The sequence below is a fragment of the Medicago sativa genome, chromosome 7 (assembly GCF_051527215.1).
Source record: "Medicago sativa cultivar Bolivia chromosome 7, Bolivia_mono, whole genome shotgun sequence".
Classification (NCBI taxonomy): domain Eukaryota; kingdom Viridiplantae; phylum Streptophyta; class Magnoliopsida; order Fabales; family Fabaceae; genus Medicago; species Medicago sativa.
The window spans coordinates 30627310-30644964 of record NC_140755.1 but is presented as its reverse complement, the minus strand read 5'-3'; the positions used below and the strand labels follow the sequence as shown (position 1 = coordinate 30644964).

The 17655-nt window shown below is 37.9% G+C and overlaps 2 protein-coding genes across 2 annotated transcripts; one reads left to right on the top strand and one right to left on the bottom strand.

Annotated features, from left to right (window-relative positions):
* Positions 1-7475: 7475 nt before the first annotated feature.
* LOC146905547 (ankyrin) lies at positions 7476-12841 on the bottom strand. The gene is made up of 4 exons (XM_085724911.1): positions 12371-12841; positions 10370-10645; positions 9876-10013; positions 7476-9254 (listed from the first exon to the last, which is right to left on the bottom strand). The coding sequence occupies exons 1-4, from the start codon at positions 12668-12670 to the stop codon at positions 7731-7733; spliced, it is 2238 nt and encodes a 745-aa protein (XP_085581037.1). The 5' UTR covers positions 12671-12841; the 3' UTR covers positions 7476-7730.
* Positions 12842-13703: 862 nt separating this feature from the next.
* LOC146905546 (uncharacterized) lies at positions 13704-16093 on the top strand. Its single transcript, XM_085728570.1, has 5 exons — positions 13704-13904; positions 13991-14218; positions 14477-15214; positions 15317-15608; positions 15786-16093. The coding sequence occupies exons 1-5, from the start codon at positions 13704-13706 to the stop codon at positions 16091-16093; spliced, it is 1767 nt and encodes a 588-aa protein (XP_085584696.1).
* The last annotated feature ends 1562 nt before the right edge of the window (positions 16094-17655 follow it).

Sequence of the window (17655 nt, the reverse complement as noted above, 5' to 3'; positions counted from 1 at the left end):
TTAATTCTTAGAGACACAATCTCTAATTGTAATGTAGGACAAGATCCACAAGTATTGATGTCTTCGGCTTTTGAGGGCTTTGGCACATCAATAGTAGGTGACTCTTTCAGAGGAGTTGAAAATAGTTCTTTCTTTAGAGATGCATGTTCGTTTCTTAAATTTTCAAAGTCTTTTCTCATTTTTTTCAATTTTGGCTCCCAATTTGAGAATAGTTCTCTTTTGGGTTCCGATGGTTTTGAAAGCATCCATGGTATCTCCATGCATTTCTACTAGAACATTTTGAAACTCATCATATGAAGGATTAAATTTAGAATTCCGGTAACTACCCTCAATTGATTTTTTTTCTTTGTCCCATGAAGCATAGTTGAGCAATTTCATCATTTTTGAAGTCGCTTTTTGTGGATGATACCTCATCAACTTCCCATGCTATGTAAGCTCTCCTTCCTTTTGACCTATCGGATGAACTAGCTTTTCCTTTAGACTTGATCAAATCGGGACATTCACTTCTTAGATGACCAACCTTGCCACATCTAAAGCAACTTAGGCCATTTTCCTCTTTACTATTCTCTTCTTTTGTTTGTGATCTTCTAGAGTTTTTATCGCTACGTCTTAATCCATGCTTTTTAATGTAACGATTAAAACATTTCACAAAGTGTACCATATATTCTTCATTTGCTGATTCTCCTCCGGAGTCACCCTCACTAATGATAGATGAACTTGCCTTGGATGAAGAGGCTTTAAACACAACCAGTTTCTTGTCTTTCAACTTGCCCTCTTCCTCACTAGATTTGAACTGAGTGATCTCATGCTCATGTTCCTTTAGCTTTCCAAAGAGTGTGATCATGCTAAGAACATTGAGATTTTGCGATTCCTTGATAGCGGTAACCTTGGGCTGCCATTCCTTTGTCATACATCTCAAAATTTTATTAGTGCAATCTTGGTTTGAAATTGTTTTACCAAGGTTTTGCAAATTGTTTACAATATGAGTAAATCTCATTTGCATGGAGGAGATGGTTTCACCATCTTCCATACTAAAGAGATCATATTGTTGCACAAGGGTATTAATTTTTGATTGTTTAACATCATCGGTTCCTTCGAAGGGTTTCCGATGCATCCCACATATCTTTAGCGATCTTACAATGAGAGACGGAATGATACTCATTAACCCCAAGAGAGGATATGAGAATATTTTGTGCCTTCAAATCGTATTGGACCTTCTTTTTATCATCATCGCTCCAATCGAATTTTGGCTTATCTTGTGCTACACTGTTGGCAACAACTTGCGGTTGAAACCGCCTGTTGACCACGGTGTCCCACACGTCCATGTCCACCGATTGGATATGAACGCTCATGCATTCTTTCCAATAGTCGTAATTTTCTCCGTCGAAAATAGGTGCTCTATTATACGCCTCCTTGGGATCCTTATTAGCCATATGGATCAACTCTTCTGGTAGTTAGCCGTAAGAAGAGACCAAGCTCTATGATACCACTTGTTGGTCTGTATGGCTAATTAGTTTGAAATAGAGGGGGTTGAATAGTTTTTTGAAAAGTTTTTCCGGAGTTTAATAAAAAGTGAGTTTACAAAATCGACTATTGGAATCGTGCACGAACAATCACAACATTGTACAAAAAGACAAATCTATGTGCAATAATATTAAATCTAAGAATTGACAGATTCACGATACAAATCTTATTATACAATCAAACTTTAATAAACCTTGATCAATATACAAAAACTTTAAAAACAATTCCAAACCAAACCTATATGAACAATAATATCAAACTATCAAATGAAACCACAACGCATATGAAATTGAAGAATTAAATAGACTTTGCAATCAATTGATCTAGCTAATTATTTGAAACCTAATTCAATGAATTAGATTATATTTAGATGAAAAACAACTTAGATCAACACTAGCAATTATTCTAACAATTATTCAATTAATCATATGCTAGAATAAAAAGTAAAGAGGATAGAGAAGAGAGATAACACCGATATTTTTAAAGCCCTACTCCTGTGAACTATGGCTCCTAGTTCACAGGATGCCCTCCATAATGTCGGCAAAGAGAGGATTTTGAAAACACATCAGGAACCGCCATAGCATTATACATTATGCGTCTGAGGTTCCCGATGATAAGGAGTGGGTCAGGAACCTATCTGGCCCATAGCTACTCAACAACAACCTCCTCGTAAGGAGGAACAAGAGTTGTGTACTCATCAACGGGAGTAGGGTCGCTCATAATAGGATGGAATACATGGTAGAACCATTTGATGTACCTCCTCGCATACTTCCATAGTTTGTCCTCTAGGACCACCTGATCCCCACTCCGCCTGGCTAAGGACATGGGCAACAAAATCTTAAAAGGGGATAGCCAAATCCTCTAGCTCAAGATCCTCAATAGTCGTAGGAGATCTAGGAATGGTTTGGATGTAGTCGTACTGCCTCAAAACCCACTCCTGCAAATGATGGCACATCCTTTCTTTGCAGGCCATGATCCATCTGGAGTACCAGCATATGTCCTAAAAAGTGTGATGTCTCGTCGATCCTCGTATAACCTTAAGATGACATAAGCATTCTCCATCAAATCAATGAGTCCTCTGTAGTGTCCAACATCAGAATAGCCCCTGGGGGTTTCCATCTAGCCACGAGCGGGTGAACACGCTAGTACTCCAGACAAAGCCTCCTCGAAAGAGCTTCTGGAAGGGCACCAAAACTCATCCCTGGAAACACAAAAAGACAAATTTATATCAGCACAAATATCATACAAACAAATATACATTTGTGATCCACGAAAAAAATAAGAAATTTTTAATTACCTCAAGTAAGGTTATGTAACCACCAATGACTTTAATCTTTGCGCTCAAGGTAAGAGAAAGTTGATAGTACAGGAAAGCAGGTGCTATCCCACCCCATGACCTTTCGCCCAACCTGTCCAAGTCCTGAAATGCAAGCAACCATATCAGACTAACGTTTTTTATGTTCTTGTTGGCAAAAATGGTGTAGCCGACCAAGAGAAACAATAACGCCTTAATACAGACGTTCCTAACAAGACCCTGCTCCTCCTCCTCCTCGTATAATGTAGGCTCCTCCAACTAATTACACCTATTCAACAGTCTTCATAACACTCCTTCAGGTGAGTGTAACTTATATACACATCCCACTGATCTTTCACCTCTTTCATCGCATCCTCCTCTGTAAAACCCAGCTCCTCCTTCAGCAGCTAACTGCCCTGCTCATACGATATCTCCTCCTCCTCAATGAGCCTCCTAGTGATAGGGATGTCTAGAAGACACGCCACATCATCTGGTGTGACGGTCATCTCCCCAACGGGCAGATGAAAGTTGTTGGTCTCCTTATGCCATCTCTCTGACAAGACACAAAAGAGCTCATGACCAGATGCATTCACTGCCGTCCAAAACCATTCCTTTCCATCTCCCGAGATTGTCAAGGTATCAGAACTAATCTTCTACCCGTGCGAGAAAGAGTTCAACTTATGCTGCTTCTGAAACTAAAATACAAAAAAAAAAAACGTAAAAAAAAACAATAATTAAAATAACCATTAAATATTCTAAGATAATTTTAAATTCATAGAATTAAATTAAATTTAAATAAACATTTAAATTACGCGTGAAATTTAAATTCTCGCGCGTAATTTAAATTCTCGAGCATATTTTAAGCTGACGCGCATAATTTAAATTCTCACTCATAATATAAACTGACGCACATAATTAAAATTCGCGCGCTTAATTTAAACTGACGCGCATAATTTAAATTCTCGTGCGTAAATTAAATTCTCACGCATAATTTAAAGTGACGCAGGTAATTTAAATTCTCGTGCATAATTTAAATTTAAACTCCCGCGCGTAATTTAATTTCTCACGCGTAATTTAAACTGACGCGCGTCATTTAAATTGACGTGTAATTTAAGTCAATTTAAATTGTTTTAAGATAAAAATTTAAATCATAAAAATTAACATCTCGTTAAAATAAAATTAAACAATTATACTTACTTGAACATCGGCCCATAGCCTGCATGCCACATGTTTACCCAAATTCGGCTGAAGCTGCAACTCAGCATTCCCTCCCTTCCCCCCCGGAAAAGCCCAGTGGTCCGGCCTGCTCCTCCTGAGCCTCACCCTGGGCCTCACCCTCCTGCAAATGAGCATGCTCATACTGAGGCTGATATGCCTCATACTGATGTTGACGTTGATATTGTGTCGGGTCCACTATCTAGGACGCACCCGTCGGCGGCCTGTGACGCGTCCCCTCCGCATCATCACCGCTACCAATCCGCGTGCACCCTGTCTCTGTCTACTAAGCTGAGCCTAAGGAGGGCGCAGTGCGATTTGTTCTGCCCGTGCACTACCAGTAGCAGACTCCCTCCCTAACCTAATTTTGTCAGGTTTCTAAGACATATCTACACAATGGTTCAAAAAGCAAAAAATCAATTAATTTTTTCATAGGGACATTGTGTCATTTCTTACTATTCAACAACAACAACAATTAAATTTCGGCAATGTCGTTTCAATCTGTAAACTACCACATTGGAGTCAAACTCACTATAATCAACATTAACAAACCAATTTTTAACTAATTTCTTCATTAACAATCCAAAAACAAACAAATTTTCATTGAAACATTTTATCGAACACCTAGAGTTCAACACAATTTCTAACAATTCCTAACTCTACCCTAACACATTTCAATCAAACCTACTCTAATCAACTTCTAAACAACAATTTATAACTTAATTCATCATTAACAATAAAAAAAAAATCAAACATGCAAATCAACTATAAAACCTAAAATTTCACAATTTCATCCAAAAAAAATCTAACATTTAAACCAAAAAAACCCAATGCAAAAGGTTAGAGAACACTTGCTTGTGATTGAAGTAGAATTTGATGTTGATTTGGTTGAGTTTGGTGAAAGTCACACAAAATGGGAGAAAATTTGCAAAAAATGAGTTTGAAACACAATGGTTATGTTTTTGTCTATTAATGTACTATAACAGCACACAGTGTGAGTTAAGTCACACAGGGTACTTTCATCCATTCAGTTAAGAGTGAGTGTTTTTTGATGGAAGAAGCAAAATTATGTTTCAACAAGAAATGATATGAGGAAACTAACTCAAAGTTACTTTGTGAGGAATATAAAAAATATGTAAATATACAAAAATATTAAATGGACCAAATTTCTCTCAAAGATAATAAAAGGACCAAATTACTGGGAGTGGTTATGGTGCATAAGTAAAACTTATGCACCATGCATAAGCCCAGACCGGATCCGGCCCAGTAAACCAAGCCCAAACGAAAATTACTTTCTCCACCCGCGAAATTGCTTTCTCCACCATAATCATCACCTGTAACAACCTCCCGTCGCCTGTAACAAACTTCACCGGCACCGGCGAACATCATCACCGTCGTCGTTTTCCACCATCATCATCATCGTCGTCATTCACAATCTTCATCACCGTCGTCCTTTTCTGCGACTTCATCATCAACGTTCGATTCTTCCATCTTTTTTCACCATAACCGTCAGTCACCATAATCATCACCACCGCACTTCATCATCATCAAAATCACCTTCACGCAACCATTCTCAACTCCACGCAACCATCTTCTTCATCATTACGGTTGTAGAAACTGAACTTCAAAACTCAACAAAAATCAAGAACACTCTTCAAAAATGAAATATAAACAGGTATGAACTTATCTTGAGAAGTTGAAATAATTAGAAAGTGTTTTGAAAGTGATTTTGTTAGTTAGAAACCATTTCTGTTTTGTTATTATTAGTTAGAAAACCTAGATTGACATTCTAATTTCGAATTGGGGAAAATGAAGTCAAATTAATGGTTTCAGAGTGATTAAATGTGGTGATTATAGTATGTTTTGTTTAAAAATTATGCCAAAACCATTTGCCTGTGTAAATGGTTTCTGAGATTTTCACTATGAAACCATTTTCCTGTGGAAATGGTTTCAAAGTGTTAAGTTGGTTCAATTATAGTGTTGTTGTTGTTTGTTTGTTCATGATGTAAATTGATCATGTAGATCTTGTTACTATTGGAAAATTGATCATGTAGATCTTGTTCATGATGTAAGTAGGTTCAATTATAGTGTTGTTGTTGTACTATGTAAACACTTGTGCTGAGGAAATATGGTAAAACCATTGTGCTGAGCAAATGGTTTTGGTCAGTTGTACTCCAAAACGATTGCGCTGAGCAAATGGTTTTGGTCAGTTGTACTCCAAAACAATTGTCTGTAAATTGATCATGTAGATCTTGTTACTATTGGAAAATTGTTCATGTAGATCTTGTTCATGATGTAAGTTGATTCAATTATAGTGTTGTTGTTGTACTTTGTAAGCACTTGTGCTGACCAAATGGTTTTGGTAAACTCTGGAAAATATGCTAAAACCATTGTGCTGAGCAAATGGTTTAGATCAGTTGTACTCCAAAACCATTGGCCTGTGAAAATGGTTTTGGTGAGTAATAAGCTAAATTCATACTCCATCAGTTTTCAATCAAGTAAAATTCAGTTTACTTCAGTTTTATAGCATAAGTTTTATAGAATCAGTTTTCAATTCAATGATCCTTTACTTCAGTTTTATAGCATCAGTTTTGTGTTTTATAGCATCAGTTTACTTCTGAAGTTTTAACAGTAATTTTCAATGATTCAACCATAAGCTTTGTATGTAAAACCATTGGCCTGTGGATATGGTTTTGGTAAGTTATACTCCAAAACCATTGGCCTGTGGATATGATTTTGGTGAGTAATCATCAGTTTTATAGCATTGAGCTAATAAATCACAGATTGAATATTCACATTGAGATAAAAACGTCACATATTGAATATTCACATTGAAATAACAACATCACAGGTTGAATGATTCAAATCTGTGATTTTATCTCAGATTGAATGAGTTAAAAATCACAGATTATAGCATCAATTTTCAATTCAATGATCTTTTACTTCAATTTTATAGAATCAGTTTTCGATTCAATGATTCAACAGTAATTTTGTATATTCAACAGTAATTTTCACAGATTGCATCGAATTAATAGAATAACTCGCTGGATAATTACGTCAGAGTGAATAACGTCGGAGAAGGTGAGTAATATGTCGCAGAGAAAGATGAGAATCACGTCGGAGTGAATAATCACGGCTAAGAATCAAGTTGCAGATTCAAGAAACAGTGAGAATAGCGGTGCCGGCGATGGATTTCTGAATCGGAAGAATCAAGATGGAGAAAGCGAGTAAGGGTGAATAACATCGAATAGAAGGATGAGTAAGGGAAGAATCACGTCGAAGAAGCAAGCGACGCTGAGAATCACGTCGGAATGGCAAGAAACCGGTGAGAAACCGGTGAGAATCTTGATTGCGCCGGCGACGGAATATGGAAACGGTGAAACTCGATCTGGAAAGGGAAGAAACGCTGTAGCAAGCAGAAAGCATAAGATTAAAACACGTGTACAAAATCCAACGGTTATGATATATTTGGGCTGAAGCATCAGATTATAACACCTGTCCTTGATCTAATGGTTCAGATTGGCTTATGCATGGTGCATAAAAATATCCTTATGCATAATAACTTGTGCCCAAATTACTATAGAGATCAAAATCCTTACAAAAAAAAACAGCTAAAATACTTCGAGATGAAGTACTACCCCAAATAGGAAACACCTATATACATCCTACTACTATCCGACACTGATGATGTTACTACTTATACACCTCTCGTTACAAGTTTAATACCCCTCACCCAAAGCTTAGCAGCTTCTGACCCCCCCTCACATACGAAATGCACCTCCCTATTCTTATTAGTAAGCACCCTGAACAATCCAGGTTCTTCTGCATCACCTGTGTTGTGCCTATTTCTACGCAATGTTGAGCTTGGCCCTAACACTGCCTCGCGGCACATCACGTTTCTCCTGCTAGACTGACCCCAACAAAGCACACCTGAAGAACGCAACATGCGTAATTGTTTCACATGTGGGTTTCCCTTCCCACATTTTGTGTGCTTCTGAACATAGGCACCGCCTAGTACCAGTTTACGGGCAAGTTCATCTAGTATAACGCCCTCTGCATCGTTTTTCCCTCCTGCGAATTTCCTTGCAAGTAGAAGTGCAGTTTCGCCTCTTGCATTTTTAGCATTACAATGAGCACCGTATGAAATTAAAAGCTTACAAAGGGATGCATGGCCTTCCCTTGCTGCTAACATGAGTGGAGTGTAGTCCTCCCCGTCTGGAATATTCACATCAAAACCTTTGCTGGTCAGCAATGTAACAGCATCCAAATCACCGCGACGAGCTGCACAGTGTAAAGCATAGAAGCCACCAGTATTTTGATTACCCTTTTCAAGTGTAAATTCAAGCATGACCTTTTCAAATAAATTACAGTTCTGATTCAATTCAGATAGTGTTATTGCTGTTTCACCAGATTTATTGCATAACTTTACATCGGCTCCAGCATATACAAGCAATCGAAATGACTCAACATGACCTTTTATAGCTGTATGCATAGCCGCTGAGAAACCACTATCATCTTGATAGTCAAGATCAAACTCTCCAGATTCAATGACAGTTTTCAATGCTTCAGCATCTCCTGCCTTAGATACAAAAATCAAAGGGGAAAAAGTAGAAGTATTGCTGGATTTGGGTATCTTGCCATTTCTAATTACATCCACCACTGCTTGTTGAAAACCATGGGACCACTTGTACGACTCGGCAATTGAACTTGCAGATTGACCTGCACTGTTCACCAAACCAAAATCAGCACCAGCCCTTGTTAGTACTTTGAGACACTCCTCTTGTTTATATTTTGCACAAATCATCAAAGCTGTGTCACCAGAGTCTGTTCGAGAGTTCAAATCACAACCAAAATCAATTAGGCATTGAGTTATTGCAGGTAAGCCTAGACGAGAGGCCATGTGTACAGGAAGGAACTCGGTCTTGCTCGTTGTTTTGACTAGGGATTCCACATTAGCACCACATTCTAAGAGTATCCTAACAGCCTCAACATTGCCACAAAGGATAGCATGGTGTAAAATAGTTCTTCCACAGTGACAACTATTTGAGACATGTTGCAGGAGCAAGCGTAATATAGCACCACTTTTTTCAAAATACTCAACTGCACACCAGGTGATGCCATATGGTTCTCCCAGTCCAGCACCCACACGAAGTTCTTCACCAGTTGAATTATCCCATGACCATGCTCCAAGCCTTACTTCAAAATCTGTCGTAGCACCATTCTGTGGTTCATTTGTAAAAAAGAAAAACCTAGTGAGGATCAATTAAAATTAACTAAAAATGATGGTGAGAGGATAGATCCAATTATGAGACCGTCAACAGAGCTAACTAATCAAATGTTAAACACTAACAATGAAGTAAGAAATCGGCCTAACATGATTAAAAGAGGGGGCTGCCTTGGCAGACTGATAACAAAATCTATAAATAGTGAGGATCAATTAAAATTAACAACTAAAAATGATGGTGAGAGGATAGATCCAATTATGAGACCGTCAACAGAGCTAACTAATCAAATGTTAAACACTAACAATGAAGTAAGAAATTGGCCTAACATGATTAAAAGAGGGGGCTGCCTTGGCAGACTGATAACAAAATCTTCAGCTTTCATAAGTTGAGGTCACTGACTTCTTAGTTCTTACGTGATTCATTATTGCTTGATGGGAATTGTTTTAGCAAAACGAGTAATTTCTTTGTAAAATGCAACAGTACTTCACAAATGAAAAAGTGCAAAAGCAAGGATATATTGATTGTAACAACTAGGAGTCTGCAGATATGTGAAATATTCTCATTAACCTAACTGAACTGGTAATCAAAGGATTGAAGCGGTTAAGAGAAAAGTTTACCTGAAGCAGCAAACTGACAACATGGACCTGCCTATGCACTACAGCTGCAACTAGTGCATTACAATCCACATTTGTGTGGAGAGAAGGCTTAAGTGACTGTAAAAGCACCCGGTCTGTCGCACTTGCATCCACACCACACTGCCATTGAAAAATATCTCAAATTTAGCATATTGTACCAAGTATTTACCAATAACCGTAAGCTAAAACTACAAATAATAAGCTGAGTACTGGCAGGCACATGTTTATTTAGAATCCTATGGAGGATGAAAGCTAAATAATACTCAAGGTGACACTAGTTTCATAGTATTATTAGGGGATGTTGGGAGAATCTGCCAGTTGTACCCAAGCCTCTAGGAAGAAGACAATATCATGGACCCAGCATTTTAATGCGCCAAATAATAGGGACAAAACAATTGCAGATGCTTCTGGATCATATATCAGTTCAGAGTATCCATTACAAAATCTCTACAATCATGCTGCTGCAAAACACGTACCTTTATGAGTGTCTCAACCACATCGACAAACCCCCTGCAGCATGCAGCCACAAGAGCGTGTACAGCAATATGCGGACGAATCATATCAGAGCCCATGAGCGATTCCCCACACCCTGCTTGCCCATGGTAACTTGCCTCCAGAAGAGCTTCTTCACAAGCTGGCTGGGATGCCCCTGCATTAATTAAGGTCTCAAGAATATCAAGATGGCCCTCCCTCACTGCTGCAGTAGTTGCAAAGCCTCTGAAGAGCTTTTGGTTTACATCAGCTCCAACACTCTGTAGTTTCAAGAAAAATCAACCTGTTAATAGCCTGTAGTAATTTATATCTCTAACAAGATTTTTTATTTATTATTTTCTTCCAATTTGTTTGAAGTATTGAAAAGTAGGAATATAACATACTACAACATAATCAGATATCAGACTAAGTGCATATTTGGTATCACGGTAAGTTTCCAAAATTAACGGGTAGCCATTGTAATTTTTGTAAAAGCTACACGCTGGCTCACCGTGATTTCAGCAAACCCACCGTGATACAAAAATAAAGCTGGAATAAAATAAGAAGTGCAACTATATGTAAATAAGAAGATTAACGTGAATCAAAAACAATAATAGATTTCTTTTATCATTTTTTTTTTATTTTATGTAAGTGGGGCCTGAAGAGGGATGCATCATGCATGAATCATGCTATGTCAATTGCATTATGTATTTATGTTCAATGGTCGGGACAACATGGTATGGGGCACACAAGACATGTTTGTTTGCTACTAAAAACAAAAAGGAAACCAAAAAAATTGTTATTTTGGACATAATTAAGTCTTAACTCATCCTCTCAACAATCATGGCCTAATGCAAACAAAATAATAAACTCAACAATCAGAAGTCTTTTCATATTTCGTTTAATCTAGTGTGTAACTTTTAAATCATATAAAAACTTAACATTTTCTTTGCAATTCGTTTTCATTTGAATATTTCTTAACCATATGCTTTAGATTTAGAAGTAGGTGAAATTTAGAAAAATGTAATGTGAAAAGGGGACATATAATAATGTGAAGGCCAAATTATGAATTTTTAGCCATAAAAAAGAAGAAAAAGTGAAGTGGGGACCAAATCAACATAAAGTAAAAGTGTAACATAAGAAAATCCATCAATAAACGCGAAGGTTTCACAAAATTCAAATTACTAGACGTTAACTTTTTCTTCCAGTCCGTTACTTTGAAGATGAAATTCACTTTAATAGAATGGTAGAACCATTTCGAAATTTTCCTAAAAAAAACACATTTTGAAATTTTCCTAAAAAAAAACACATTTTGAATTACCGATTCGTTTGGATCTCTAACACCAGCTTCAACTTGAAAAACTATTCACTCTTAATAATCTCACAGTATAACAAGTTAAGATATTTGAAACACCGACGCAAACATAGACACATTGATAATCTCAATAAATAACCTAATTAAATGTAATCACATACTCCCTCCTGTCACTATTATAAGCAAATTTCTACTTTTAGATTCATTCAATAAATGATGACCACATACATCATTTATTGAATGAACCTAAAAATCAAAATTTGCTTATAACAGTGACGACCGGAGGGAGTATGTCACCACAGTGAACGGACACCGAAACATCTTCGATTAGATGGGTCGATGCTACAGAGGTTAAGATTAACAATCAAATAATCAATTTCAGAAAATATTCATTCAAATTGAGCAAACAAAACAGTTCAAAATCATTGTTCAGTTCACTTAAATCTAAATAATATTCAAACTAAAAAGAAAAAAACCAAAAGCATTAGAAGAATTGCAAAAACAGATAATACACTCACGTTTAACAAATAAAAAAAGTTAAAAATCGAATTCTCCATCATTTTTCAAAACAAATAGAGAAATGCTTTTGAACAGAAAAACCACAACAACAACAACAACAACAAAAAGCCAATAAAACAGTTGAAATTGAAGCACGGATCGACCGCGATCCGAGCAATGACAAAATGATTACCAGTAACTTCCTAACAAGCTCAGCATTTCCAGCATGAACAGCAAGAAAAAGAGGCGTAACATCAGTAACAAATTCCTGAAACTCAACACAAACTTGACTCGAAGATTCACAATTCACAACTAGCTCAGTGTTTCTACTCTTCAAACTAACAGCTCCGACGAAGTTGACATCAACAGAAGGATCGGAGATACAGTGAAAGGCTAAGGACAGATCGCCGGAGTGAGAGGCTTCTAGAAGGCGTTGTGAGACTTCGGTTTCGTAGTTTACTGGGAAAATCTGTTTGGTGGAGAATACTGTCATTGTTGGTGAGTGCGGCGGCGGTGGTGAAGGGAGTGGTGGTTAGGGACTTAGGGTGAGCATGCGCCACGGAGGAACGCGAGAGTCGAGAGAAGGAATTGAAAGTTGAAAGAAACGAGCGCCAGGAGGAAGAGAGAGAGAGACTGTGTGTTCATTTATAGCGACAGAGATGGAAGGCTGTTGACTATTTATTTAAAATGAGAAAGTATACTTCTTTTTTTTTTGGAGATAGAGAAAGTATACTTATAACTATTTTTTTTTTAAATTTTCTCTATCATGCTTAGGAAAGAAATGGAGGTAGAAAAAATTAGAATTTTAGCACAAATCACTCGCACTCTGCAGCGTTGCCATTTTTACCCCTGTGCAAATTAAGTCACGCTGAGCAACTTAACTTGCGCAAGTTATATATCTTGCGTGACTTAACATGCGCTGCGTGAGTTAACATGCGCAGCGTTAGTTAAGTCATATATCAGCAAAACAGAAACATATTTCCCTCATTTCTCCACCTTCCCAACTTCGAAATTTTTCCCCCAATATCCGATTTTCATCATTCTTGCGCCATTCAAAGCCAATTTCTCCCACATTATCAAGTAAGTGATGATTATCATACTTAATTGCATTTAAATTGTAGAAATTTTAGTTTTTTTGAAGAAATATGACATTTTTAGGTTTTTATATATTTGGTTTGCATGTTAGTTTTGATGATTGTTAGTGACGAATTAACTTAGGAATTGTTGTTTAGAAGTTGTTTAGAGTAGAATGTGGTAGTTTAGGGTCTACAAATTGTTAGATTAAGGTAGTTGTTTGAAAATTGCACACCATGTGTTTGGTAAACTGTCTCAATGGTCATTTTTTTGTTTTTTTGGATTGTGACTTATCAAATTAGTTAGCATATGGTTTGTTAATTTTGATTATAACATGTTTGACTGCAATGTGGTAGTTTACAGATTGAAATGACATTGTTTGAATTTTAGTGTTGTTGTTGAATTGTTGGAAATGTATATTGAATTTGTGTTTTGTTAAATGTTGTGCAGATATGCCTCGGAGGAATACGTCTCAGAGACCGCCTGAGCCGCCTCAGGATAGGAGTGACAGACTTAGGGCAGGGAGGATGACCCTTACTGGTAGTGCACGGAGGGAGAAAGAAGCATTACGCCCTCCTATGGTTGGTCTAGGGAGAGGTGGGGGAACGGGACTTGCTAGAGTTGATGATGCAGGGGGTCAACGTCGCAGACGGGTCCATCCCAGACTATGGACCCGACGCAGTATCAGCAGCATTATGAGGTCTATCAGCAGCCGCATGATCACGCGTATTAGTTTCAGGAGCCTCAGCTTCACCAGTACCAGTTTGTTATTGAGGAGCCTGCTGTTGAGGAGCCGTCTGTTATTGAGGAGCCTCAGCAGAATGATGAGCCTGAGCCTCGTTTTCAGGGGGTGCCGAGGGTGGTGTACGAGGCCGGCCCGGACGGCTATGCAGGGAGGCCTTCTGATCTCACGCTTTTACCTAACTTTGGTGGACATGTGGCATGCAGGATATGGGTTGATGCCGATGTAAGTATAATTTAATGTTTATTTTACTTCTTTTTTGTTTTGAAATTCAATTAAAATAATTAATGTTGTTGTTAAATGCCTATGTTATTCTTACTCAGTGTTTATTTTACTTCTTTTACTATTTGTACAACTTATTCTAATTATTATTTTACTTATTTAATGTTAGAATTAACATTTATGTTAGCATATATTTAATGTTTGTTTTACTTATTATTTATTTAACGGTGTTGTTTGTTGTGTTTTGTTTTTGTATTTCAGTTTCGAAGAAAACATAGGGTGAAAGGTATCTCGCACGGGAAGAAGCTGAGCATTAAAAATTTGACATTGCCTATGCCGGGGGAACAAAATGAGTGGTTTTGGGATGAAGTGAATATGTCTGGTCTGACTCCCATCCTGACTAGTGGGTACGAGAACATATATCACGGGTTCGTTTGTGCGATTACAGAGAGATGGCATGAGGAGACCAACAGCTTCCATCTACCGGTTGGAGAGATGACCATCACACTAGATGATGTGGCGTGTCTCCTAGGCATCCCCATCACTGGGAGACTCCTTCCTAATAGAGAGTTAACCCGTGAGGAGGGGCTCGAGATGATGCAGGCGGACCTACTGTTTACAGAGGAGGATGCCGCTAAGGAACTGACAAGACAGGGTGGTTCTCACATCAGTTTTGGTGTACTGAAGAGGCGATACAAGGAGCTCTTGAATAGGTGTAATCAGCTTCTTGAGATTGACACAGTTGAGGAGCAGAACGAGCGAGTTGTAGTTAGGTTGGCCTGCGTTAAGGCGTTTCTGTTGCTCTTGCTTGGCTGGACCATTTTTCCCGCCAAGAACAGCAAAAACATTAATCTTTTTTGGCTGCTTGCGCTGCAAGATATGGACGAATTGGACGGCTGGTCATGGGGTGGGATGGGACTTGCTTTCCTATATGAGCAGCTATCTCTTACCTCCGACTCATCTGTGGCCTCCATTGGTGGTTACATGACATTGCTTGTGGTGATATTTGTTTTTCTTCTTTTTTACTTATTGGATCATAAATGTTTAGTTGTTTGTATAATTCTTGCGGTGATATAAATATTTGTTTCTTTGTGTTTGCAGGGATGGACTTTGGCGCACTTCTCGAACATCATTTCGAGGATTGATGATGATGCCTACGACCCTACTGTTTCCCCGCTTGTGAGTCAATTGAAACCTCCCAGGGGCTTTACTGATCCTCTTCACTACAGAGCTGCCAACGATTCGATGGACCTTCTCATGTCTCCTGGATGCCGTACGAGAGACAACGACACATCACGCCCTTTCAGGATATATACTGGTACTCAGGATGGATCATGGCCGGCAGAGACAGGATGGTCCGTCACTTGCCAGAGCGGGTTCTTAGGCAGTATGGGTATGTCCAGAGAATTCCCAGGCCTCCTATAGACATTGAGCTTCTTGCGGCGGATGATGTGGCGCATGCCTTCACTGAGTTTGCTCTACATGTCCTCAGCCATCAACAGAAGGGTCATACGGTTCCGGATAACCAGCCGTGGGCTCATACTAAGGGGTACATGAAATGGTTCATTAGAGTATCACATCCTATTGTGCACCCCCCCTACGGCCATTCCTGACTACGCAGTTGATGCCCCTCCTCGTCCTGTCCCTGCTTACGAGGAGGTTCTTGTTGAGCAGCAGTGGGCCAGACATCCTCCCGACCCATACCAGATCATCAGCAACATCAGAGCTAGAGTGGACAGTGCAATTGGGCATCCAGATGTGTTTGGTAATCCAGAGGTTCTTCGCATCATGCAGGGCATACAGTCTGAGTGGAGCATGCTGGAGCAGGTGCCGGCTTCGCGGAGGAGGAGTAGGAGTCCACGGGATGGACCAGCATGACTTGTGCTTCTTTTTATGACTTGTGTAGTTTTTTTTGTTTGACATTTTGAAGGATTTGGTTCTAATCCTATTACATTTGCCCTTTTTGGCGCTTTTATGACATTATGTGTTATTTTATTTCGTTGTTTTATTATGTTATTTTTCGTAATATAATTATGATTTAATGCTTGATTGAATGAATGCTTGAATGAATGATGAAAAATGTATGTTTGAATGAATGTATGAAAGAAGGATTGAAAAAATAGGGAAAATAGAGGTTTCTGCCTCTTCTGGTTGTATGCACAGAATGTGCGTGAGTTAACTCACGCATGTTCTAATGGCTGCGTATGTTAACTCACGCATGAACTAATGTATGGCTATTGGGTGCGCATGTTAACTCACGCAGTGTTTTACTCTTGTGTTACTTAACTTGCGTAACGTATGTTAACTCACGCAGTGTTTTACACTTGCGTTAGTTAACTTGCGCAAGGGTAAAAAAGGAAACGCTGTAGGGTGCGAGTGATTTGTGCTGGGTGGAGAGCAAAATTCAAAAAATTAATGAAAGTGACGAAATTGGACAGACTATAATTAAAATCTACAGTTAACTTTTGATTTTTCAACCTCTCAAAAAACATTAGTTTTTCAAATATATAATATAAATATAAACACATTTAAATTTATTTTTAGGTCCCTATAAAATAGTTTAGTACCTCTAAAAAATATATCTTTTTTATTAAGTTAGTTGCTACACCTTTTTTATTTATATTTAGTTCTCTGTTTTGTAATTTTAGATAATAATTTTTTTTTCTTTTTGATTTACCATGTTATTGGTACTAAGTTTCTATTGTTGTTTAAGAATGATTAATCTTTGCCGATCAATTTATAGGGCATAAAAAATCGGTTGTTCCCTTCCAACCGTATTTTCTCATACTAAAAAAATGAGAGATTAATTCCCATCGATTAACAATAGTCAATCTTTGTCGATCAACCGTTTATTTAAGAGACTTAAATCTCTTACCACTTGAATCAATTCATTATTTATGAAAATAAAAATAATAGAAATTTATGGGAAAGAGTACCGAGACAATTATTGGATAATATTGCCTTTGACTTAGCCTCACGTGAATCAAGCTGTTTTTATTCCCTTCTCATAGTTGAGTATAGTCATTTACATTAATGTATTTAATCATGTGTGTTAATGCATTTGAATCTCATTCATTCTGTACAGCAAATACATATCTTGCCTATTAATGTAATCGATCATGTCTCTCACTATATAAAGAGATGATGATCAACTTTATCAATATAGTTTCAATATATAATATCATAACCTTTATATGGTATCATCAGCCTTTTAGCTTAACAGCCATACGATCCTTAAACCTGTGTTTTTTTTCTTTCCTCCATGTCTTCCACAAATACTAACAGTAGCTCTTCCACAAACAACAACAACAACGGTTGCAGTTTCATGATTGGAACCTACACTGTAACTGTCCTCAATACCCAACATTCACTCAAACTCAAGAGTACAAATTACCCAGCTTGGCATGTCCAAATGAATGCTCTCTTCATTGGATATGATC

Excerpts from the sequence above, each read along its gene's own strand:
- LOC146905547 (XM_085724911.1), bottom strand. The coding sequence starts at position 12,670 with ATGACAGTATTCTCCACCAAACAGATTTTCCCAGTAAACTACGAAACC. Across the intron at positions 10,014-10,369 it reads TGGTTGAGACACTCATAAAG|TGTGGTGTGGATGCAAGTGC; the intron begins GTACGTGTTTTG and ends TTTCAATGGCAG. Across the intron at positions 9,255-9,875 it reads TTGTCAGTTTGCTGCTTCAG|AATGGTGCTACGACAGATTT; the intron begins GTAAACTTTTCT and ends AATGAACCACAG.
- LOC146905546 (XM_085728570.1), top strand. The coding sequence starts at position 13,704 with ATGCCTCGGAGGAATACGTCTCAGAGACCGCCTGAGCCGCCTCAGGAT. Across the intron at positions 15,215-15,316 it reads GTTACATGACATTGCTTGTG|GGATGGACTTTGGCGCACTT; the intron begins GTGATATTTGTT and ends TTGTGTTTGCAG. Across the intron at positions 15,609-15,785 it reads CGGGTTCTTAGGCAGTATGG|AGTATCACATCCTATTGTGC; the intron begins GTATGTCCAGAG and ends ATGGTTCATTAG.